This window comes from Botryllus schlosseri, chromosome 4, assembly GCF_051294905.1.
Source record: "Botryllus schlosseri isolate E-star chromosome 4, Bs_hap1, whole genome shotgun sequence".
NCBI lineage: Eukaryota > Metazoa > Chordata > Ascidiacea > Stolidobranchia > Styelidae > Botryllus > Botryllus schlosseri.
The window spans coordinates 25,363,960-25,389,875 of record NC_137239.1 but is presented as its reverse complement, the minus strand read 5'-3'; the positions used below and the strand labels follow the sequence as shown (position 1 = coordinate 25,389,875).

At 38.6% G+C, this 25,916-nt stretch overlaps 3 protein-coding genes across 3 annotated transcripts; all 3 read left to right on the top strand.

The window, feature by feature from the left end:
• The first annotated feature begins 3,922 nt into the window (after window positions 1–3,922).
• Window positions 3,923–8,161, top strand: LOC145437567 (uncharacterized). Its single transcript, XM_080314835.1, has 4 exons — window positions 3,923–4,392; window positions 5,098–5,236; window positions 6,515–6,706; window positions 6,937–8,161. Exons 1-4 carry the CDS (start codon window positions 4,121–4,123, stop codon window positions 8,011–8,013), a joined length of 1,680 nt encoding a protein of 559 aa, XP_080170961.1. The 5' UTR covers window positions 3,923–4,120; the 3' UTR covers window positions 8,014–8,161.
• Window positions 8,162–12,293: 4,132 nt separating this feature from the next.
• LOC145436797 (uncharacterized) lies at window positions 12,294–14,997 on the top strand. The gene is made up of 3 exons (XM_080314020.1): window positions 12,294–12,832; window positions 13,595–13,788; window positions 14,318–14,997. The coding sequence occupies exons 1-3, from the start codon at window positions 12,758–12,760 to the stop codon at window positions 14,415–14,417; spliced, it is 369 nt and encodes a 122-aa protein (XP_080170146.1). The 5' UTR covers window positions 12,294–12,757; the 3' UTR covers window positions 14,418–14,997.
• Window positions 14,998–20,691: 5,694 nt separating this feature from the next.
• Window positions 20,692–25,656, top strand: LOC145437566 (uncharacterized). The gene is made up of 5 exons (XM_080314833.1): window positions 20,692–20,884; window positions 21,752–22,063; window positions 22,744–22,805; window positions 23,422–23,689; window positions 25,263–25,656. Exons 1-5 carry the CDS (start codon window positions 20,824–20,826, stop codon window positions 25,400–25,402), a joined length of 843 nt encoding a protein of 280 aa, XP_080170959.1. The 5' UTR covers window positions 20,692–20,823; the 3' UTR covers window positions 25,403–25,656.
• Window positions 25,657–25,916: the final 260 nt, after the last annotated feature.

Sequence of the window (25,916 nt, the reverse complement as noted above, 5' to 3'; positions counted from 1 at the left end):
GATCCATACTGTACAGAAGACCAAAGCTGTTTAGAGATCGGTTAAAACAGTGGTTCTTAACCTGAACGCTAGCGTCCCCCAGTGGCCGATTCGGATTTTGAAGAGGGCCGTTCTATCACACAAGATAGGGATTGTCCCAACATAATGTTTCTAGCATCTTGTATCCTGTATCTTACAGCAAACGGCGTGTCTAAATCTGAAAAGTGGCGATAGTTGTAATAACAACTTTGATTTGATCCCTTAGTACATATACAATGATTAGGTCGTTAATTAGTGTATTGTCGCTTCCAGCACGAAATATTTCCACTAGTGCGGAGCATGGACCGGAGCCGGATTGGATATCCGGCCGGATTTTTTCAATTTTGGCCGGACCGGATCGGAGCGGACCAGTACTTTTTTCGGATACGGCCCGAGCCGGATCAGTACTCTTTTGATAAGGCCATAATCTTTATGGATAAGCATGACGTTTGTAACTAAATAACTACCAACCAACAACACGCAAGTAACTGCCAATCCAGTGCGAAAAGAATCGAGCAACCGTGTTGGGCCGGATTTCCGGCAGGACTTTTTCATTTGTGGCCGGAGCCGGATCGGAGTCGGATCATTACTTTTTCCTGATACGGCCGGAGCCGGATCGGAGCCTGACCAGAGAATTTGTCGATCCGCTCCGCACTAATTTCCAAGTGAAGTCCAAGCCCGAATAAGGAGCGCTGAAGGAATCGCGCTTGTAGGGGCGCGTAATTCAAGTGTCGGTCCATCCCACCATTGAGAGTTACATTAGGATATATTTCGTTATCCACGACGTAGACTTCACGTGAACGAGAGTTCCCCCAACAATGTGAGGCTCTACCACCAACAATGTTCAATTGTTCATACTTCGATGTCCATTATCAGAAACTACTGTTAATGCAAAGCCACGCTAAGTACAATGTGGTTCTGGACTAGCCGTGTGAAAGTTTTGTCAGATATGGCGGTATCGCACGTGTGTGCTTTCATATTTACACCTTTTGCGATTCGGATCATTCCTCTTGAAAACGGTTAGATAACGGGCCAGCAAATTTGAACGATCGCGTCTCTTTGATGATATATCGCATAATATGATCACCAGTCAATATATTGTCCTGTAACAATGTTTAGCGATGTGGAGTTGTCAAACTATACTCTCGCGATATAATCGCATAGACTTTCACTCCAGCTATACAGGGACTACGCGACGTTATATCGCTTAGATTCGGCTGTGATAAATCGGCTTGAGGCACACTTTAATAAATCATTGGTTTGTATATTTTACTCATGTTAAAAGCAAGTTTGATTGAAAGATCACACATGAAAAGATGCCACACCCCTGCACCAATAGTCAACCTCATCATATGACCCAGACTTGGACAACTAGATATTTTAGCTGTCTAATTTCACTAAATTAGTGCGAAATGCCAGTAATCTAATTCTAATCTAATTTGTGAAATGTTTCCATTCTCTAATTTTAATTCTAATCTAATTTGTGAAATGTCCAAATTCTCTAATTCTAGTTCCAATCTAATTATTGTTTTCCTGAAAATACCTCTTTGTCCGAGGCATATTGCACTATTGCAGTGAGTTAAGAAGAATATCCCTCTTGCGCAGGGAAATCCAGTGCCAAGCCGCCATCGCCTTAATCACACCGTGCAGTCATAGTAGATATTATGACGAATAATAGCCTGCTAGAGTAGCTTGTAGTCTGCGAACAACATTCTAGTTTTTAAAACTTTACGTTAGTACATCGCCGTTCTGACTAACATGGGCGATGCCCATGGTTACCATAAGAAGTAATATTTTATTGAAGTATAGTAAAAATCGAGCCAAGCTCGGTGTACAGAAGTTAACCATTCTCATGGTTATGGGAATGCATTGTTGTTGTTGTTGTTGTTGTTGTTGTTGTTGTTGTTTTTTATTAAACAAAAATATGTGGCGCTTATCGCCTGACGGATTTTTGCACCACGCGCTGTGATTTGATATGAACTGAATTTTGCTGTATTCATTTCACATATACAATTTCATTCAATTTCCAAGTTTTTGCGAACTAAGTAGCTCTAATTCTAATTCTAATCTAATTTGGAAAAAGCTTAGCTCTAATTCTAATTCTAATGCAATTTGGAAAAACCTTATAGTAGCTCTAATTCTAATTTTAATCTAATTTGGAAAAAGCTGTGTAGCTCTAATTCTAATGCTAATCTAATTTGGAAAAACCGTGTAGCTCTAATACTAATTCTAATCTAATTCGGAAAACCAGAAAATTTTCTAGTTGTCCAAGTCTGAGATGAGCCATATCCGTTGTTGGTGGTGTTGCTGGTGTTGTTTGTGGTGGTGGTGGTGTTTCAACTACATTCGTAATTTTCCATCAGGCCAATATTCTTCACTATGATTCTTGCTCTATTCTATACTGATCTACTGAGTCTACAGCTGAACCTCCAACACATAGGTAGAAATTCCGGAGTCGACCGCGGCCGTGGTCGAACTAGTGGCTGCCACCATGCAATTAATGTTACAATTGCGGAATGTATTAATACACTATCTCGTCACCAGCTATATTACTGTAATTGCTTATTTTTCATCGAAAATGTTGTTCTCATTAGGTTACTATATGGTGGCGGTGGAACCACCGAATGAGCATTTTCCCGTCCCCGAGAATAGCTTTTGTGCGATTCGTCGTGTGGACGTTCTCAAGGCAAGTCCATCTACATCGCTGTAAGAGTTATGGAAAAAGCCAGCTCGAAGCCTACTGTTAGATGATATCCTATTTGTACAAGAGACCTATGTCAATAAACAGTCACAATAGAAATAAACCATGACTGTTGACGGTATGCATCAGATAATGTCGCCTTCTATTACTTCTCGGAAATATACCATTAGTTAATTCGACAGCGCGTCCCCGAGTTACAACAGAAAGTTTATCTTGATACGAAGTAGACTTCATGACATTTGTCAATTTTCTTTGTCCTTTAGGGTCAACTCTACTGAGTGGAATTTCGTCGCTGTGACACAATAAAAAATTGTAAAAACATGTTGGAACATTTGATGTCGGATCACGATAACGCCATGGAAATAAGGACAATAAGTATTCTCGGTAGGGGGTGAGAAATTCACGATATGGCCACTCAGGCCTCGTGTAGTAGTATAGGATGTACTTGTTAATGGCCCTAGCAGTGAAAATGGATCGGGCGTGTATAGAGGTTGCTCTGGAAAGTTATAATCCGATTCGAGGACATCAATGACTATTACAGTTGATTGAAAGAGAGTCCAGAGTCTTGTATAAACATGTTTGCATCGTAGCAGAGTGTGTGACAACGCCACTAATACCTATACTGATTCGTCCTCAAATTAAGTAGAACGCGAGCTGTATTGTGTGTAGATTGAGGACACGGTACGGTTAATGTGTCTTGTTCTGAGGTGACGGTATCGTACGTGACTTCAATGGCTTGATATTTTGCGATCGCCAATGTACTAGTCTGGATTCAGGTTCCTAATTACAAAACCTGTTTTTCGAAGAATTATTTATTCTAGTTCCTATAACATAAGTGCCATAGCAGTTTGCTTATTGGCGTTAGTTAGGAAGTAATTAGTTATCTATAACTATGTCTATCACATTGTCCTTTCAACATGAAGATTAGAAAAGGGGTCTTAGCTAATATCGATGCTCGCGCGATGTTTGCGCCGACATGAAAACCAAAGACAGAGACTCTTAATCTGCGGTTGCGATGCAAATAACTCGTTGCTAAGTCACTATCGCAATATATAGTCTACAATAACTAAGGCTACTATATTTCAAGGCCGTTTTCACTGTCATTAAGTTGATGCACTTGGCTCCGGATAGCCAACACCCTGTCGTTCAATGCAAAGGATAAATAATTGTACCTAGTTTCTAACAATACCAATCCATTGTTAGCATATCTATTTTATATTTGATCGCCGAGCATGAAATATTGTAGCAAGTAGTTAGTGAAATGGCATTGCCGAAGAAAAAGCTTCAAATCGATCGACATAGCCCATTGCTTAACCACGGATGTGTCTTCAGCATAATCAGTCACTGTCGCATAAATAATTGCTAAGTGGAATTTAACAATAAGGTCTGTGTAAAGCCACAATGTGCTGTTGTGGCCTCTTGGAGAAGGAATACACTACACCTTGTGGTGTGATATCCGGACCAACGATAAAGACCTTTCTGGTAACCTTTGAGAAAATCATCAAAGTTATCATAGCAAGATCACTGTATGCGTTGTACACATTCCTGGTGGTCTGGAGAGTGACTTTGGCATTAAATGACGAATCATACTGGTCGTTGCTGTTCTGCATTTCTTTGGTCGGAATGGAAACTCTTCATACCATCGTGTGGAGGAAAGGCGGGGAACTGAAGTGGTAAGTTACGTTATAAATTTGTATATCCATGTTTGTCGATAAATGCTTTTATATGGAAGAGAAAGCCCTGTTGCTGAATTTTCCGGGTGACGAATGTTCTTCCTTGCAGAAAGCTTCGAGTATAGAAAGCTTCCCCATATTCATAAGAATTGAAGTAAAGTTCGCCATTTTTGTAGTAAAGGGATGGTCTCAATTGTTGCAACCTTGTTGATTGTCATCTCTTGGCTAGTTAATAGTATAGTCATAGTGAATAGCCAGTCATGCAACCGCAGCTTTGCATCTCGTTATTGGCAATTAAAAATGCTAACATCTGAAATATTGTAATCGTCACATGAGTACCTCCATATTCTGGTCTGGAGTCCAGACTATCAATCTTGCAGATTTCTTAATGGGACTATACCTAAAAGTATAGTGGTATCCCATATCTTGCTTGATTCACTCAGTAATGACATCCAGCATGTAGCCTACTGTGTGAAAATTGACAGCCGTCATTGACGATATATTCGCTACTGAAATAGGTATGTTGTTAATCAGACAAAAATATTATCGATCACATTTGTGTAAGAATATTAATGTTAGACAGCACCCGTTAGTCCCACATCCGTCGTCATAGCGAGCTGACATAATGGTACAAATAATCATACCACCGATTCTAATCGGTTGCGGATTGCCGAAGTAACGTGCTCAAATGTATACTACGCGCAGGGTGACGCCAAGTGTCTTTTTCTACCTCGTTTGTGCGGTGCCTTCTATATGGCTCCTGGAGTTGAAGCTTCTTGCAGATAGACAGAGCTTCAACGGCACAGATTGCTCGTCTGGCAGTTCTCTGTCTCCGACTAGCGTGGTAAGTTGTTATACCCACGGGTGCTTCTTCTTCATTGGTGTAGGATACATCACAGGTTATACCAGAGGTGGGCAAACTACGGCCCGCGAGAGTCTAAATAAATTTATTTAAAATATTGATAAAATGCGTACTAAAAATCGAATTAATGCAAGGACGCGATTAAACTTTTTCTTAGTATATTTCTTCGTGATAATTCTGAGGCAGTGGTTCTCAAACTGGGGGCGCGAAGTTGAACTCAACTGAAATTTTTTTCGCGCTTCGCGCTATTCACATTCGATTCTTATTTATTGCTCTGTATTTATTCTGAATTTCATATTTTGAAAATCTCTAATTCACGGCCGTAACCTTCCATGCCAACAAACTATCCGTCAGGTTTGCTAGCATACTGGTTGTGTTTTGTGATATGACGATAAGGGGGGGGGGATCTTTCACCATCATAAGGTGGGCGTGTATTAAAAAGTTCGAGTACCACCGTTCTATGGCAAATACTTCCCATATTATTTTTTATGTTTAATTTCTGGCTCGACAGCCCGATCTCATGGCCCACGAAGTTTGAAAGGCTTCTACTGCTAAACATCACATTAATCCTAAACGAGATTGACATAATTCGGACATAATTCACGAGTGTGATTCCAGATTGGCCACTCCAGTTTTAATTATTTCAGTGATGTGCTTATAAAAACGATTCATGCGTGTCTTAGGTAGATTCGTTCTCTCTATATGCGTAGAATTAGGGTATTGATATTTTATCTACACATAGTAGAAGGGTGTTTGAAGCTAGCATGGTTATGATGCTGTCAGCATTGTGTTTCCTGGAACTGAACCAAAGGCGGAATTATTAAATCTATGAACAGATCACCCTTCGCAAATTCAAATTTCAATCCTGTTCTTGAGCCTATGAAATCTCGCCACTGTTTCTGACGCTTGTATGATATCATCAAAGCACTATTTGGTTTGTTTTAAATAAGCATATATATTATCTCCATGTCCTCACTATATAATCAAATACCAATATTGCGTTTTGGTTTATAATCCCAATTTTAAATAGTGCGGCCCGCGAATGTATTCAGATGTTGAATACGGCCCGCGAGCTCAAAAGTTTGCCCACCCCTGGGTTATACCATTATGGATACACAAAAAGTGTAAATATTTCGTATTACTGCTACAATAGAAGTTTTGATAGATGCATCACTTTTCACCACTTGTTTAATGATATCATTACTTGGTATCTTGAGCTAGTAACATATACTATAATACGAGTTGCCCTTTTTCATTCAGTCTGAATTGACATTGACGGATGATGATTGGACTCTGGCTATGGAACAGATATTGATATTCGTACTTGTGTTCGGAAAATGGATAGCTCCAAAGGGAGAGTTATCGAGGGATGAGCTGTCACAACTTCTTCTAGTGTATCTCGGCACTGGGGCGGATATTATGGAGCTCCTCGAATCATTCAACGAAGACAAGGTTGGAAGCTTTTAATATGTCTGCAATAATTTGTCAGCAACAAAATCCACACCAATGCACATTGATTAAGTGCGATTCAATAACTATTCATGCAGTTGCGGCGAAGTGTATATTTGAGAATAATTCACCCCAATTCCTTTCCATATCAAATACTATCTCACCAAGTAGCCTACGGTCAACAAGTTCCATGATACCATTGTTTTGTGAAACACTCCTGTTTCTAATTTAAGGTGAGCAACAACGCGGATATCGTTTACTTGGTGATGTCCATCTGGAGTTGGAGTTTGTTACAATTCTGTATCGTTCCGACGGCCACGAAACAATTACCTGACGTAGATAAGCCTCTTAAGCCGGAAGACTTTGACTCTATAGACAGCGAACATAGCCGAAGTGGAATCACAAAAATCTCGAATCCTCAAAACGGACACACCAGAACACGGGGAGAATCAAGCTTGCGTTCGAATGGGACAATAGTGAAAGCAACTGACGAAACCAATAAAACTTCTCCAAATAATAAAGACCAACGAAAAACTGGCAACAATAAAGCAATAAAACAATTTGGCAGTAGCAACAAAGTGGGGGCAGCTAAAGACGTGTCTATCGGGGCTGAAAAAACGAAGAAACAACAACCGATCAGTTCAAAACAGTCAGATAAGAGTGTAAGCAAAAATCGAATCCCAAATGACAAATCTAAACCTGCTACTATCACAGTTAAAAGTAATCAAAATGTAGAAAGTAAAAAGCACAACCCACCAACTGCACACACTTATAATCAGCATGCTGCTATTGGCCATAATCAGTCACAGTGGGATCACGAAATCATCGTCATACACGATTCGAAAGATAACTTGAAAATTGAAGATACCGCCAACGAATGGATCGCGGGAAAACGGTGCTGCACCTCATTCTGTTTTTACAACGAAGTCTGGAGCATGGTACTAAGCCTCGCGTTCCAGGACGGGCCATTTTTAATCACAAGACTGGTGATCATGTTCCATTATCAAGTGGTCAGTCACATGACCGTGTTTTTTACGTTCAAGAACATTGTTACAATAATACTGATACTCAATAGAATACGGGTGGTTGTACTTGAAGATCATTCAAATTGGAAAACGCACATGAGAGAAGTCAAGAAAGTGAGAAAAAGGAACGGTGAATTATTGCGAGAGAAAAGAAGAAGGGAGTTACGTGAACTTGACAATCACTCCAGAAATGAAGGTCAGCAAGAATCATTAATGTCAGAAGATGATTCAAAATCAAAGAAGACCGTTTGGAGAAAACCAAAGTGGCTGTTTTGGCGGTCGTAAAACAGACCTTAATTTCCATTTTGATCGCATCGCATTTTTGGCATATGAATGCTTTACTGTTACCATTCTGCGTGATGGAGATCTGCTGACATGCTTCATTCGATATATTTGCTCTGTGGTTCCACCAAATACATACTTATAAAAATTATGTGTTATGTATGCATATGCAGAAGTCGAAACCGAAGCCCCGTCGGAAAATATCATAACAGGACAATCAATTGTGCTCTAATGTATTTCCTTTGTATAGGTTACATTGCCTCGTCGCCATGAAAGAATGCCGCAGATGTGATGACAGACTATGGGTGGCGTATGTGTGTAAATATGTCACCTTACGCATAAGGAAACTTCTATGGTAAAAAGTCATCGTGCGTGACGTGGTGACAGATCGCTGGTTGGTGCACTTTGAACAGACCGCGGCTTAAGGGATTGGAAGATCATGTTTCGTAATTTCTGCCCTTAAAAACAGCCCACTCATCGCTAATGCTGCCTCACCTCGAGTCATGCCGTATATCCCTCGCTGCTGAAATTAGTACTCTGATTTCTGAAGGGATAAATGTTTGTGATTCAAAATCTTCGTTTTTCATAACGGTGGCTTGCAACAATCGTATTATAGGTATAGGTTTAACGGTACGGGAAGCATTATTGTTCGCCACGATAGAATTATGTGTTCATATAGTGTCCATTCTGCTATACGTTCTGACTCGAAGTCAGCGCCGATCGTTATCTTATTATCCTCCATTCAAAATTATAATCTGACGTCAGTCAGCCACGTATGTGAACAACTGAACATGGTTCGTAGCATAAATGTAAATCAGTGGGGGGAGCATTCGTCAGCGACAAATTTCCACAATGGCTATACTGTGACGTATAAAGCAACTGACGTCGTCATTTTCGAAAATATGTTTTTCCCTCATAGTGCAGTCCCATCGGGATTATTATCTCGCCTTCGAATATCAGTTCAAAATGACTGAAGTTCAAGGAAGCAATGCAAACAAAATAAAGGTGGTTATAAATAATTGTGATAAATTCTCCAAGTAATGACAATCTACTACTTCGGGAATTTGCTTTAATCGCGACGTCATGATGACCACGTGTTCCAGAAGTAATCGTAATCGCGATCGATTACACTGGTCAACACATATTTTTAGGCAGACAGAGTAAAAATGATTTCGGGGGTTCTGACGGGCACTGATTCCGAATATGACCTGTTTTTTCAAATTGTCTCTTGTTTTGGAGATAACCCGTGGGGTCATTTTGACAAAATATCCCAATTTCGCTGTAATGGCTAGATAGAAAATCGGCTCAGTCGGAATATTAAGTTTATAAATTCGATCTACTTGTTATTTTTACACACGGAAGACTCTTTTAAATCAAAATACAGCAATATCACTATATTTAGGGTTATCAGATTTATCATAGTTATAGACTTTCGCGGATATCATGTACAGAAATAAACTTCAGTCATGTATAGGGCAAGTTTTGTTACAGCTTCCGGCAGCTTCCTACATACTCGTAAGATATGTAGAATGCTGTTTTAAGCTGTTTGAAGGAATCTTATAGTGCAACTTTTTGCAGCTTTTGTCCATTTTTTCCATGCAACTTTTTGCAACTTTCTCGATTTTTCATGAAAGTATTTTCGATTTTGGTGAAATACACGGCCAAATTCGACTGAAACACCGTAAATCAGCACCGAAGTAACGCTTTTACGAGTATTTCGGGAGATGAGCCGGAAAATTGACCTTTTTTTTAGTCAGTCGAGCAAAATGTGGTCAAAATGCAACTTCTGCAACTTTTCAACTTCTTTCAAAAATAAATGCCACTTTCCACGGATTTAACTGCAACAGAAACTTGCCCTAGTCATGAACATAAGAATTTACCTAGAAACTCAAATAACGTGGCATTAATTCAATCAGTTTCACGTCAACCACCTATTGTAAATTTGAAATAATCAGTTGGAGTATTATATTATTCATCTATTTTAAGGCACAATTATTGCTTGTTCGATTTTCACCTTTTTTGAGCAAATTAGTGCAGTTTCTCGAAAAGTTCCTCCAATTGTCTGTCATAATATGTTCATCTCATATGACCAAATATCTTTCTCTTGTTGTTTTGATGTCTTGGTGGAACCTCTCCCCTTGCTAATCAACAAGATCACCAGGAAATATATTGAGATGACTGGACAGGAAGTGAACTTTTATGCTCATGTTTGTTCCAAACTTACCATAGGCAGATACGGATTTTCGGATAAACTGTTTGTAGTTGAGTGCTTTATGATCATCTAAAAAGTTTTATTTACTACATCTTTTGATGAATTCCATGCAGTGAACTCCATCCAAAGATACCAGACTTAAGCTTCTCGTTTGATAGGGATACTATAGTTGTACCCACTTTGTTGATTCAGCGAAAAATTACTCATTTACAAGTCAAAAGAAATGAGACGCATATAAGTATTGTAGTTAAGCTTTTCAAGGACAAAGTTTATAGCTTTATATACTCCTATTTAATCTTGGTAGAATGAACAATTGATACAGGAGAATATGTATTTCCGTTGAGCAAAAGTAAAATATCCAAGGGTAAATACAGTAATTTTCGGCATTTTAGGGGTATAAATATCTTCTGAACAAGAAGCAATCTGGCTAAACTAATGTGATATTCGTAATAAGCAACCTCGAAAACCCCAGAAACGGTTCTCAGATGTTTTGCTAATATTTTTTTCATTTTGTTGACCAGTGTTATACATTGTTACAGTAATCGTTCTGTGACGGGTTCAAGACTAAGTTCAATGAAGCAAAACAAATGCAATCGTAAACAATCGTGAATACTTTACCATGTAACCGAAATCGCAATCGAGATTTTTCTGTAATCGCAATCATTCATGAAGCAATCGCCCCCTGTCTGACCGGTACCACCCACCGCGAAATATATCTGTCATCAATCTGTTGTTTCACCGTAACACTTTATTGAACGTCAACATACGGTACAGCGACGCGACAACGTTTTCGATATACTGAATCGCTTCATAAAACGTCAAATCCATCATCGTCACTAAGATATAGGGACGAGAATATTGCTTGTTGACAATAGTACCTCATATACCGATTCGAGAATACTACGGAAGGTTCACTGCAACAAAATAAAAGATCACGTCACAGAGCGCTCTGCTACGTTGCCGAATATAACTTGTATCGAAGTGCTATACTGTACATATACGAGGCTGCTTTTCGCGCGCACTGTTCTTATTCCCAAATCCGTAAGGAGAAGGGTGCTTGCTTTCATCGGCTCCCGGTAACTGGGATTTATTTTCGGACGTTTTGTTGACATCGATCGGTTCGGTTGCGATATTTTTAAAATTTGCAGGGCGTGGTTGGACAAAAGACCATAATGACAGGGCCATTTACTGTGGATGTAAACATTTCAAAATCAAAACACACGCCAATCTGCTGAAAAATTGTATTTTCGCCTCAAGACGACTTGTTGGGCGATCGGGTGTTTTGGGTGTAATTAGGCGGTTAGGAGATTCGAATTATTGTTCAGCTTAACCGACCCGATAGCGTAACCCCCAAACAGCAGCATGATAAATGAGACCTTCATCTACAATAAAAATTCTTTTTTATTGCGAAATTCTGCAATTGAAATAGGGGAATCATCGCTCTTACTGTACATGACCAGAAACAATTACTGAATTTATGGACTTGGTTTGCTGAAATTGATTCGTTGGACTATATATGACATGACGTGTATTCAACTGATTTGATTCACGAAAATATGCTGGCGAATAGATAGTCTACGCACGGGTAAATTCATATATAATCATCCGCTCTGTGATATATCTGTCGTGCTCAATCATCGATAAACCTGAATGCCTCGGTCGATATTTTGCATTTGACTTTCATCGATAATAATTTGTTGAAGAATTAATGAACATCTTCTTGACGTGTGACTAATATTCGGTGCATTAATATTACTAATCTGCGCACTGCACAGTAATATCCATTCCTGAAAATACTCATTTCAAATATACTCATGACTATTTTCTCGAATTGAGTAACCTTGAATACACAATTATACAATAACGAGACAACTTTTTATGATGTATAAAAGGATTCAGTGGTGCTTTTCGCGACAAAGGCTTTATTCGCCACGGAAATCGATATAATATAACCTATATACGATTCAATGAAGTTTCCGAATATGTTTTTATACAATGTGACTGTCTTGATCAAATTGAGAGTGGATCTATCGTGACATTTTTGTTTTGGATCAAATTTGGGCAGGGCATTTTCGGCCTTGTCCTTGACCCCACTCCTCAACAACATATAGGTGGTCTCACAATTAACGGAGTATGCCCAATACAGTTAACCCCAAACATCACAACATTTGGCGGAGCCGACGTATTGATATTCCAATGACACGTTCCCGGTCGACTATCCCTTCACAATAATATCAACAATAAATGTGACGTATTTCTACATTTTTGCAGAGCCACTGAGTTACATTGCTGGCATTACCAAGAAATGCGCCATTTTTTCCAATTTTACGAGAATTCATAATATCTATATTTGTTAAAATATTCGCTAGAAATCTCACCTCTAAAGTCCGCTGCGTCAAATATATAAATTTGAGTGCGTGCTTCATTCAGTCAATCAGTTTTCTAGGAGTATTCACTAGACATCGACGGAATCATCTCCTGTACAAGATCCTATATTTTGCGAAGTGAAAATAATCGGGCATAATACTATTCACAATGAAAACTTTTAACCTGGTTTTATTTGTTTTGTTGTTCATGGTTGTTCGTGGCAGAAAAATACCGAGAATGACGGTGAGTTTGAGTCATACTGATCATATACTTCGACGTAGTAGAGCTTTATAATTAATGTAATAATCTTCTACAAGGTGTACTCTGGCGATATGGAGAACTTTCAATATCGTGAGAATATTAGCGCATTACGATGACCAGTGCGTCATTTTACACTGATCTGAGGTTTCAGTTTATTCGGCTGCTTAATTGCTCATATCATGTCACCCTCTTGCTACTATATGATATATATGTGTGGGACAGTTCTACAAACTACCGAGCTACAAATGCTCGCTAGAATATATGTCCTGTCAAATAACATGGTACAACTTGCCCCGGATATTGTAAATTCGAGAAATTCGCGACCATCAATTTTCAGCATTGGTTGAGAAAGAAAATCGGCACATTTCTGATATTGAATCAATTATTCGAAAGAAAAATCATCTAATCTCGTAGCATTTAGTATTATCGTACTATAATCCTGGTGCAGGCTCCAATGTACAGGCAAATATCTATTCAGAATAGCATCAAGTATCGGGAAATGTAGGAAATAATTTCAACATGATTGTCAAAACACCGGAATACGTCGAGTCAATTAAGTGTCCATGTAACGCAGTGGCTCCCAACGTGTGACCCGTGGCCACCTATTTTGACTGAGACCACATGCAGAACCTATGTTTTCTTGTCATGTGTTTGTTTCGTATACGTAAACCGACTACATCGCAATAAAAAGAAGGCATTGACTGCTTTTCAGCCGCCAATTAATCCATATTCTCTTCATTCCAGGTTGTGCAGAGGCTTGACGATTCCGATGTGGTATCTCCGAACACAGGAGCACAACCCGAATATCCGCCGGAAAATATCGAATCACCAACATCGGCGTCTAACAACAGACGAAGGCGACATTCAGTCGGCCCTTGCGTCACTTACTTGAGTCGGCGCGCGCGAAAAGTTCCGATGAAAGTGTTGTACAAAATATTGTGAGTATCCCATTCGACTATGTAGTAACAATTTTAGAACTAGATTCTGGCATATTAAAATGATATAAGACTGCAGCATTGCCCTTGAAATCTATCCGACCAGCTAAAAGTTGAAGTTCCCCCAGTCTTTCCTTAATTCTGTGTCACTGATTTTGTGGGTTTAACTGGTCATATCACAGTTAGTGATAGTGAAATAGCGAGTATCATTTAGTATAACTTCGTATCATCGTATACTGTTAATTCGAAATTCGAAATACTGCACCTCCCTGTTCGAGCGAGGGTTTTCATAGCTTAGCCAAAATGTTATTTTTTTAACCAAACGGAAGGAAAAGATGCAACTGAGAATATGGCACAGACCATGGTGACGTCACAAAAATATAGCATGCATATGAAGATAAAACCAATACAAAGATTAAAAACTTTTGCGATTCAAACCAGAAGTTTAAATAAAATAGAGCTACGGATTTTCCCTTGCGCTCCTGATATATCACTGATTCATGAGGACTAATGTTCCAATTCTTTTGCTCAGCAACTCCAAGTCAAGAAGCATTTGCGGACGACACAAATTTATGTTCCGAAAACGCCTGGATATTCTTCCGTGCAATCCAAAATTCAGAAGCTGTTCTTGAACGACGTGGAGAAAGTTTCGTTACGATTTTATGATATGCATCTTTTCGAGTTTGTTCATAACGCGATATTGCGATTGTACTCATTAGATTTTGTACTATACCTCTATCACTGTTGATTTGAAATGTCGCTTTCTATTACACTATGGGCAACAATTTTGAACGAAATATTTGTTGACTTTAATTTTGCACTTGATTTAGGCTAATTTTGGCGTGCTGATTCCAAAAATGCAGCTGTTTTTTTTATCACGTCAACTTTTTGCTCTACGACATATGCCCAAATTATGCAAATTTTGACGAATTTATCCATATTACTTTTCTGTACCATATAAAAATCATCACTTTTATCATATAATAATTTATATAGCCAAGGGCTCAACTGAATTATTAAGGAGATAGGAACTGGTATCGAGCTAGGCCGATGCTTTCACCTATTTTCGGTTTGACGATGCAATTATCCGAGGATATTTCAAACACATATTTGACGCAAACTGCAGGATATGGCAAGAAAAATAAACATTACATTTGCTATCAGCCATAGGTCCGATGCCACATTCAGCTTATCCAGTGTAACTTGATACTCCTATACGCTGGATATAATGGATCAAGATGAAAATCTTAGGGATAGCAATCCTGCTGATGAAGATTTCGAAATTGAGGAAGATTCAGAACGTAGAGTAGTCCATCAACATAAGTTGAATGATCTGACATAGGCTTTGGGACTTGGAATAGAAACATTCGGAACTTTTATCATCCTTGCGAATTGGGAAAAGATTACTTGGCAAGAGAGAAGATATCTCGCTTTCGATCATGAGAAAAGCCGTTTTCATGGTAGGGCTACTTTCGGTAGCTTTGTGTATTGCTTTGATACTGGCATAGGCATGATACTGTTACCATGGATTGATGGACGAGTTAGGAATTCTATTTACAACTCGAGTGAATGGAAAATGTCCATACGTAGCTCAAAGAGGATCCTAAAGTGTGGCATTCTTCAAAATGGCAACGTCAAAGGTGCATAAACAGCTGCACACTCAGTTAGTCTTCGTGAATAATACAGAAACGTTGAGAATGATACAGAAACATTGAATTGTTGCAATATCACAAGCCCCATCAGATGATATGTGTCAGCTTTGAAATATTGTGTTTTCTTCGTGGTCAGACAATAAGGATGCACAATGTACATGTAACCCTGATGCACATGTGCCACTGTCATATGTTTATGTCGGACAGCAGACATTCCAAAAAGCTAAAATATCTAAATAATTTCCCGGAAAACCTTCACATAGTCAGAGATGGGCAATGAGAAAATGTCCCTAATATCTGATGATGATGGGGGTAAGATACCAGAGTAGATAGGAGCTTACATATGTTAGCTGACCATTGCTCGATTATCAAACGAGACTACTTACAGAATTATGGGTTATTAGTAGGGCTGGGCGCAATGATTCGAGTACTCGAATCTGAATCGAGTATTAATTTTAATGATTCGAGTTGAGTAGTAAAAGACGAATTTTTCGAGTACTGAAATTTTACGCTCCTTGCCACCGAAAATTGATTTATCCACGAGAATTATAGTTTCGATACTAATTTCACCGTTAAGGCCTTGTAACCTTTATTGGCCGTATCGTAGCATACGAAACATGTAGTACAAAGCTACAACAGTTACAGGAAATAGCACATTTCCGAAGTCATGATCATCCCACAACATTGTCACAAAGTGCAATGAAATCGGTATGGTCGAAAAAATACAAAAGTATCTTTAATGCGAAGGATAATATTCATTTTATTCTTTATGGTCGCATCACAAGTACGTATTTGAACTTTGACATAGTATATTCTGTTATGACGTCATAATGAGCGATACTAGATTACTCGACTCGACTCGAAGCATTTTACGTGATTCAGAATCGAATCACTCAGGTACTCGATTTTGCCCAGCCCTAGTTATTAGTGTAAATTTGGACCCTGAAACTCGCACTTCATTAGTCTTGTAGAAGCAGTATCAGTTTAAAACAACCAAATAAAGCAGTGCAAATGTATATTTGAAGTCTATTGCTTTACTTTCGACTGCTTGTGGTTTTTAAAACGTTTTATATAATATGTGGGTCATGAGACAATGTGGTGGGTCCTTAACCCAAAAACTTGGCGTGATAGAGAAAAACAGAAGTCACTTTTGAACTCAGGGCCCAAAAGTTAGTCAAAATCAATTGTCTAATCAAAGCCAACAAAAATTGTGTTGACCAATGGTATGTATGCATCGTTAATATTCCGTGGGACCTCTTGGTATAGCTTCCATATCTGCAGAGAACCTGAACTGTATCATCATCAACCATTTGTAATATTTTATTTATTGTTGCCAAAGTGGTCACTTTCCTGTCGTGGCCATTTTCAAATCCGACTCTGTTGAAAGTATTGCTGCGGAATATTCTTCGTTCGTCAATAAAATCATATCCAAAGGTATAAAAGTGTACTTCATAAAATCTGACTGAATATCATCAGTTATGATGTCACACTAAACAGCTATGACGCTCCCCTTTCGGAAACGTTTAATCCTTTGGTTTGAAAAAGCATCCGAAAAAGGTTACCAAGACTTGGAATTGAAGATATTGCCTTCCGTCAGCAGCGGTGCTAACGCAGAGTAGATATTCCTGCCTCTCGGATAAAACTTGGATTTTGGATTACGCGAGCCGGCGATCCCTTATACTGATAGTTATTGACATATCCCCGCATCACCTATAGCTGGTGCTCACCTAATCGGATCACATTAAATTCGAGTGGTCGTATAGTAGTATCGAATGATCTATGAAGCACTACGCAACAGCGTGAATGCATTGCGATTGCAGAGGTAAGTTAAAGGACGCTTTCAATGCAATATATGTAATCCTGGATATTGTTGCTAGTGAGGTCTAAAGACGTGTCTTCTTATTCCAAGCAGGACAGTATCATAGCCGTCATTGTTTTGTTGCATCAGCGGTATGAATAAGGACCGGTGTGGTATTTAAATGGTCCATGTAAAAGCCTACGTAGTTGACAATATTTGTGAAGATTTCTTTTAACATAATGACAATTTCGCGATCATAGACAGTAGCGCTATTTAGTTGCTAATTCTGGATCAATTTTGCACATCACTGTGTTCAAGTGAAGTGATTGATTGAGGTTACAGATCTGTCAGCATCAGCATGGATAACTATGACGTGTCGTTGCGAGTAAATAGAGACTATTGTCATACTTAATTGCCACGCTTAGCACCTGCGTAATTCTCACACCAATGCAAACGGAGGTATGTACGATATAATAGATCACTTCTCGACACACACGGTCTAACGAGATATTTTGTGTATGCTGCATTATATTTGATCATTAAAGTATCTCACCAGACCTAGCCTAATGCAGAATTTTGATTTCGTAAGTTTGATGGCAGTATTTTACAGACGGATATCTAAATCGACCACTAAATATCATTAACATACAAAATACATGAGCATTATGGTATGTATATGCAGGCTCGTCAGGCAAGTAGGCACAGCTACAAATATTGATTCAAAAGAGGCGATAAAATATGGTCCGGTGTAATAAAATCACCATCTGCATCTTGTAGACTTATGGCATGAGTAGAAGGTGTTTTTATGTAGCGGTACCTAGAAACAGCAGTAAGGAAATTCATTGGAATGACGTCTGGCCAAGTTCTCTCTGGATAATAAGTTTGCTTGTGGTCGGCAATGGCAACTCTTCTGTCAGTGATACGTCGGTGCGTTCTGGACGAACACTACATGCACTCAATATGTATCACATACCATGCGCAGATAGCGGTGGTCAGAGATGAGTAGTTGGTGTCGGTGGTGTTCATTAGATTAGGATTAGGTTTCATCAATTGCATCAGGAGTTACGAATACCATTTACTAAGCTTTTCGCTTATCAGTCACTGTTTCCGACAAAGCAAGACGAAAATGAATAATATTTTTCGACCAAATCTATTTCGTAGCACTTTTATGACAAGGCTGCGAGTCAATCAGTATTTCACGGAAATGTTACTTGCGCCAACGTGCGCATTAGTGCTGATCAAAAATACCTTTTTCTCAAATTTTACTGGCTACTTGATAAAATTGTTAGGTTACTTAACTAAACGCTGCGCACCACTTTTAGCTCAATTCCAATATTGGAAGTGACGTTCTTGTATAGTAGAAAATTTTGGATTTATTTATTAAAAATAAATGTAAGTTTTTTTTCAAATTACACTGGCTAGTTGCTACACCATGAAATTGTTGGGTTGTCTGAAAAAAACGCTGCTCAAGAAAGTTGACTTAATTCCAGCGAGTAGAAGCGAAGTTATTGATGTTCAAAATTTAAGATTTCAAATCCTAGTATTTACGGTGAGTAGATCTATAATAAATATTTCAAGAATATGCCACCGTAAATGCTATATCTTCCAAATCCAACATTTTCTACTGCAATAACTGCGCTTCTACTGGTTGGAATCGAGCCAAATTTGTTGTGCATCGATATTCCAGACAACATAACAGTTTCATGGGGTATATAGTAATTGAAATTTGTGTCAAATAAATTAAAAAATATTCTACCACAAGAACTTTGCATCAACTGGTTTGAATAGTTGATAAAATAACTCCCAGTAGCATGAGTTGTATAATTTCAGTACTGAAAAAATTCGTATTTCACTATTCGACTCGAACCATTACAATTACTGCTCGATTCGTTTTCGAGTATAGTCGAATCATTGTGTGAAGCCCAAACCGTATGTGTCTCCTCCGATTCCGAATTCATCCACACGTGTTGAAGTTCTTTTGGTATGGATCAGTGCAAATCTGATTGTATCAATATTAACAATCAATATATAATTCGGAAATACTCTACTCGATTCGATCCGAGCCAGAAGTCATGGATTTGGATTCTAACGCGCCGTATTACGATTTCGCCCATCTCGGTTTATTTTAGAATTATTCACCCCATACCGGACAAGCATCCCGACACCACGATAACCAACGGTGTTAAAGTATGGTTGCATTTAAAACAAACGGTGTTTAAAAACACTTTGTTTATAACAGATTTGGAGCAGTGTTTTAAACAAATGCCTCTTAAAAAATTGTTTTTCTTTTTTCAAACGTTATCTAATTATGCCACGTCCGAATACCCATGTAGTATGAGCTTGCGGACGATTTTCCCCCGAAATAGTCGGCTTCTATCGATGTAGGGTGGCTGGAACCCTCGAAATTGTCGTCGGTACAACAGTTTTAGCATGTCGATATCGATCATTGGTACGGAATGGGTGTATGTAAAATGCTTCATAACGATGTAATCCTGGTTACAGATATTTTTGGTGTGTTTAGGACAGTGCTCTGAAGCCCTTTTCGTCGAAGAAGCCATATTTTTTACCCTATATTTTTACTTGTCAATGCCAATCCCCTGTGACGTCACAATTAAATATTCGTGACGTCATGGCTAAAATTTTAAAAAAATGAAAGTTAGAAATGGAAATCATGTTTTAAACAAGGGCCTTGTTTCAAACATGGTAGTTTTAAATGCAACCCTATGTATAACACACTATTACGACTGCAACTTGTAGACGTATATTTCACAATCTTAGTTTTTTCTATTTTGGCAAAGCCAAGTTTCTTGGAAAGGCTGCAATGATTTCTCAAGTGCTCAAGCGTCTTGACACCCACTATATATAATATATGAATCTAATCGTTGGAACAATCAATATTTCGTACACGTACGCGTAGTGCAATGTATACATTGTTACCTGTAACTACAGGGTGTATGCACGTTCGCACAACAACGTCTAAGAAATTCCTTTCGCTTGATGACACCTTGTACATCCTTCGGTTGATTACGTGACGAATTTCAGATCACGCCGTGAGTGATGAACTATGCGAAACACTCGGAAATGAACATTACATTGTAATTATACTCTATTTCCTTGACATGACGGATTCAGCATTATAACCCGAGGCTCTCCACGCGAGAGCGCAGGCTTTCCGTAATTACACGATATCAATTTTTGTTCACCGCATTGTGAAACAGCGTTATTGTGACTGTACTGGTATCACAGACGGCCCTATATCTTCACGGTCCTTTTGGATAGGAATAAAGAAAGCTGTACAATAAGACTTAGACACAATAAATAGGTCGTTTGTTGTCAGTTTATGTGCGCAAGGAATCCGTTCCATTATGCGACCGCACAGTATAGGCGTCGGATATTTGTGTATACGGTTTATGTGCTCATGTGATATTTGAAGTGTACTTTATTGCGAATAATTGTTCGTAGTGTTAGTAACAGATCGGTGTTAGACATTTCATAATGTATGCAAGACATTTAACGTGCACCTGTAAGAGGTTGTTCGCAGGGTTGTACTGTACATATAGCTAGGGATTTGAAAAGATAGAAGGCATAATGAGTCGTAAACCGGTGTACATTAATCGGCTGAACGAAAGAGGGGATCTGGTTCGTGTTGGTATGTTCTTTCGACTTGTATATTCGCATTTATTTGGTCGGTCTGGCGGATAAGTCTCTTGAGACATGCGATGGTGCCACAGAGCGCACATTTTCACACAATATTGTAAGTTCATAGATTACATTCATACATACATTCATAACGCGGTGCCAACACATAACATAACTTTAGCTTAAGTCTATAGATCGAAAGCATGTTTAGTTCATTCTTCGCCTGCGTCGCACGTGAAATGTATTTCTATCTATTTAAGATCTTTAATATTTTAATAGCATTTTTGAAAAACATATCTTAAAATGCCTTTGCTCTGCACATAAATCAATAGAATAAATAAATAGATAAAATATAAATCAGCTCTCATTTCGAACATGTCGTATTGAAAGCTTCTGGGCGTGGTTTTAACATTAGACATTCAGCAATTTCATGATGTAATAAGCCATCCCCCTCATAACTATACACGTCAGCACACTATACGTGATTGGGTGTGCGCTACATCCCCCTATATTATCGCATATATCCAAGACGTCGTAGATAAACCAAAACAGGGGCAGGCCATTTAAAATATACAAGAGTACGTGGATTGTTTGACTATTTGATTCATAGGTAGATATTGCACTTTATCAATAGTAGAGTGATAAATTTTAACTGGACGAAGGTTATAGTACCAGATTGCTTAAGCAGTGCGCTGTCAATTTAAGAAATATATCGTATCAAACTTCTTAAGATAGCCTACTGCTGATTAGCTTATGTCATATGTAAAACGTTACGGTCTATACACGTCTGTACTTGATGATTTAGTTACCACATATACTAGTGCAGTAATCGGTAATAATCCATATGAGTTAATTAAACTTTCTTTACCGGTTTCAGAGGTGGCGCCTGATGGATACAGCGTATCACCGGAACGCACATCTCCTGCAAGAGAGCCCTCTCCACCTCCGCTTCCACCGCCCCCTAAACCAGAAGAGCTAATATTTCATGACGAGCCTCCTGCATTACAAGATAGTAAAGACGGTGAACCGAATAAGACTGTGCCAGAGACACCAAAACAGAATCCGGTAACACCTGTATCACCGACACCGATATCTCCAACACTAAGACTGTATGCGGATAGAGACGTCAGGGCTTTGGAGAAAAACCCAATGCACGATGATATAATGAATGCAGCAGATGCCTTCAAAGGTATACTGCAATTATTGCTTTTATAAATAAAGCCTTGTCTCAAAACACACATGTGACAGTATCTGATTTTATAGGTCAGATGTTATTAATGCTATCAGCAATTGCTCTCCCAGGTGAATATACTCAGATTCTGAGTTAACTTATCATATGTTAAAAGGTGTCATCACAAGTTGTATCTACTCCAGTAAATATTCGCATAAGTTCTTTCGTTCTGCCGATATTTTGACTACACGACTTAGTATACGCTCATAGTCATTTCCCGCCATTTACGTTCAAATTAATAGACAATATACCGATAATATACAATTACATGACTTGCATGGGATAAATTTTAAAATCAAACATTCGTTTACTAAATTCCCACAATTTCTAACCAATTTCAATCACAATATTACAAATCGATCGACTTATAGTTACTATACGACTAGAACTATAACTTTAAGACTTGGTAAAATTTGTTGCATGAAAATTCAATTTTTGACGAGGTAACCTACATAATGTAGGTTTACACTGCGATAATATCGATGAAACCTCGCGACGCTTTTGTTAATTCACATTAGAATAGGGAGATGACATATCTCCGTGCTAAGACGAATCCGAACTCATTCATACTCCCTCATCCCACGATATGATATCAAATTATTATTTGCGGATCGCAGCCAATAGAATGCTATTTTTAGGACGACGAAACGCGAATTCAGTGGGAAAAGACGACGCCACTGACAACAAGGAATCTCCGACAGTAATTTTAATTTACTTGTTCATTCACTTAACATTAGGGCTGTTATGTTGGGAAAAGACTCTTTTTTCCAAATGGAATTCTCATATTGAAGTTATTTACAGGTTGCATAATGCGCCACCGTGATTACTATTATTTTCATTTCGATGGCCGGAAATTACTCTGATTCAGTGTACAAACTGTGTAAATCTGCACGACGTATTGTGCCAATCAGGCAAACGACAATATCTTGTACAATATTTTGCTTTCACACGTATTCCAGTGGATGAAAACGAGTTAAATACACCAATCCTTATGGATATATCCCAATAAGCACTTGTGTATTTGACTCGTTCACCCATTGGAAACTGGAGTGAAAGCAAACTTTTTTACAAGAAGGTACCGTTTACCTTCTTACCCTCTTATGCTATGGTGTTAGTGGTCGAAATACAATATTTTCGTTTACACAGTGTACAGGTTTTTAGGCAACCTGGCAATTTAATCAATAGCATAATCCCATTTGGAAGATGTTATTTTTTACCAGCGCAAATCCAAACTATAACCGTACTTCATGTAGGATTAAAACGTATTCCCGTATACTACACTCTACAATTCGAAACACGATTCTCTGCCACTCCAGATTGTCAATGCCACGAATACGAACTACGTCAAAGTCGTGTCCAGCGTCAGGCACCCGGTGTACGACGCGAGCGAGATCAGAAAAAAGAAGCAAGACAGCGGCCCGGCCAACGCTGAGCTGCGGTGGAGCGATTCAAAACCGTTCGAGAAAAAGACTACGTACCGGGTCGTGCCGAATTCGCAAGTGCCGTCCTTCATCGCTAACGCGCAAGACAGTTTGGAGCAACAGGGTTCAGCCACAGCCCCACCTAGCGGAACACCTTTTAAAAGTATGATATGATACCATAATATTTATTATTATTGGAGATATGCAGAGGTAGTAAGAGTAGTCGGTGTTGATACTCAAGTAAAAGTAGAAGTACCACGGTAATTGTCTACTCGATTACAAGTAGAAACATCGCATTCCAAGTCAAGTCAAAACTATACATCATGTGGACGTAGAAAGGCAAAGGATTTGAAAAGTACTCAAGTGAGTAGCTTATAAATATAGAATGTAGATAGATCACAAACGACAGTCGAGGTTGAGGAGATATTCGAAAATGTATTCAGTTACGTTAATACAGGGTCTATTTCAAACGCATATTACAACGATTTCTCTCATAAACATGATGCAAACTTACCTTAAAACTAATTTACACTTTACAAAATCCAAACATTTAAAAATCGAAGTACTTATTACTTCTTAAGATACGCGATGATTATCTCCGATTATAGGCCGTGTGTCCGATTATTATAATTCCACTACATTGAGCGAATGAATATGCCCGGCGATAGAACCAATTCTTCAGCATCAGACGATAATTTCGGCGATGACAGAATATCTGTAGACTAAATTGGATGCGCAACGTTTCGCTCCACTAACTATAAAGAAGCTCAATGACAGTAGAATTTAAAACACGTTAGCTGATGTGACACCCATGTCCCATCGCACATGTATGAATCTAGTCCCCAAATTGTAAGGAAATCGGCTGCTAAACCGCATGTGTCCAACGGAAAATCTTGCTAGCAAACTGGCTACCTCTTTCGGACAATGGTATTCCCATTGTCTTTATTCCGTAGAGAGGGTAACGGTATGTACGTATACTTTGACGCTCGTTGGTATTCAAATGGTTATTCCAGCAAATAAAATTTTGATATGCTATAGTGATAATGAATTTGTATCGAGGTATACTGCAATGTAACTGAACAATTACTACTTCGTAAGGACAGACAGTTCCAACCAGGAATGAAGATAAGTAGTACCATTCTAACATTATGTGGAAAACACTTAATTTGCATACGTTTGGTAAAAATTAAGCTTTTTAAAGTAAAAAAATGTCAAAATTTTGATTTTTTAGATCGGAATCTTCGTCTTCTAGGTAAAAAATCGCCCTACTAATAATACTCCTTTGCATGCCTTGCCTATACATAGAGGTTATTTACCTATCCAAAATTCAGACGGGATTCGTAATTCATGGTTAACACTTCAACTGCTTCGCCGTCTAAATCAGTTCCATATATTTGAGTACAGGCTCAGTTGTCCGGTTGTGATCAATATCTTGCTTACTCTTTTATCAGCGTGGGATCTGGGCACTACGCACGGGCTTAGATTTGTGTTTCGATTTTGTTAGGTCAAAGTATTGAATGCGTGTGTTGTGCCTTTCCCCGTAGGTGGTCTGTCAGTTGACTTCACGTAATCCATGGTAATAATTCGTTCATTTGACAAGCTGCTCATGTTCCATTTTCCATTTATGTTTACTTGAATTATCCAAGTGGATGATCATCCACGATTCTCTCTACTACAAGGCCCACATTCAACTCCTCTCGAAAGGATATATGAATTGTATGACTAATTATTTACAGAAAAAGAAGACATCCCCGACATCGAAACATTATTAGAACGAATGGCGACGCATGACGAAAAAGGCAAAGCGATTCCAGATTGGAAGAGGAAGCTGATGGCCAGAAATTACAGAGTCAAGTTATGCAATCAGTCGCAATAGAAACATTTATATCCTGGCCATAAACGGAAATTGTTACCCGTCATGACTGGCTGGGAATGCAAAGGATGCAAATATAAAGATATATTTCCCACCTTCCAGGAACATTATAGTGGCAGTCGGACAGCACTTAATACAAATCTCATTCCTTCCTTTTATGCCTGTCTGAAATATTGTTCTTGGGTAACTGTCCTGTCTCCTCTATTTCGCTATCAAGTGTAAACTAATGGTGACATTCTCATATATTTATCATTTTATTGTTCCGTTGCGCGTTGTGTGCTTAAATAACCGTTACCAGAAATAATATTATCGTGTGTTTCCGACGAGCTACAGTAATGATGATGCTGTAATCATATGTTCAAGTAGAAGTAGAAGTAACGCCATCCTCTACTCAATTAGAAGTATAAATAACAATTTCAAAGACCTGTCAAACTGTAAGTAGAAGATGAAAGTCTCATTTAAGCACTCAAATAAGTAGTTAAAGAAATATATTTGGTTGAGGGTTCGCATACCTTTA

Excerpts from the sequence above, each read along its gene's own strand:
- LOC145436797 (XM_080314020.1), top strand. The coding sequence starts at position 12,758 with ATGAAAACTTTTAACCTGGTTTTATTTGTTTTGTTGTTCATGGTTGTT. Across the intron at positions 12,833-13,594 it reads GAAAAATACCGAGAATGACG|GTTGTGCAGAGGCTTGACGA; the intron begins GTGAGTTTGAGT and ends TCTTCATTCCAG. Across the intron at positions 13,789-14,317 it reads AAAGTGTTGTACAAAATATT|CAACTCCAAGTCAAGAAGCA; the intron begins GTGAGTATCCCA and ends TCTTTTGCTCAG.
- LOC145437567 (XM_080314835.1), top strand. The coding sequence starts at position 4,121 with ATGTGCTGTTGTGGCCTCTTGGAGAAGGAATACACTACACCTTGTGGT. Across the intron at positions 4,393-5,097 it reads AAAGGCGGGGAACTGAAGTG|GGTGACGCCAAGTGTCTTTT; the intron begins GTAAGTTACGTT and ends TACTACGCGCAG. Across the intron at positions 6,707-6,936 it reads AATCATTCAACGAAGACAAG|GTGAGCAACAACGCGGATAT; the intron begins GTTGGAAGCTTT and ends TTCTAATTTAAG.
- LOC145437566 (XM_080314833.1), top strand. The coding sequence starts at position 20,824 with ATGAGTCGTAAACCGGTGTACATTAATCGGCTGAACGAAAGAGGGGAT. Across the intron at positions 20,885-21,751 it reads AGGGGATCTGGTTCGTGTTG|AGGTGGCGCCTGATGGATAC; the intron begins GTATGTTCTTTC and ends TACCGGTTTCAG. Across the intron at positions 22,806-23,421 it reads ACAACAAGGAATCTCCGACA|ATTGTCAATGCCACGAATAC; the intron begins GTAATTTTAATT and ends CTGCCACTCCAG.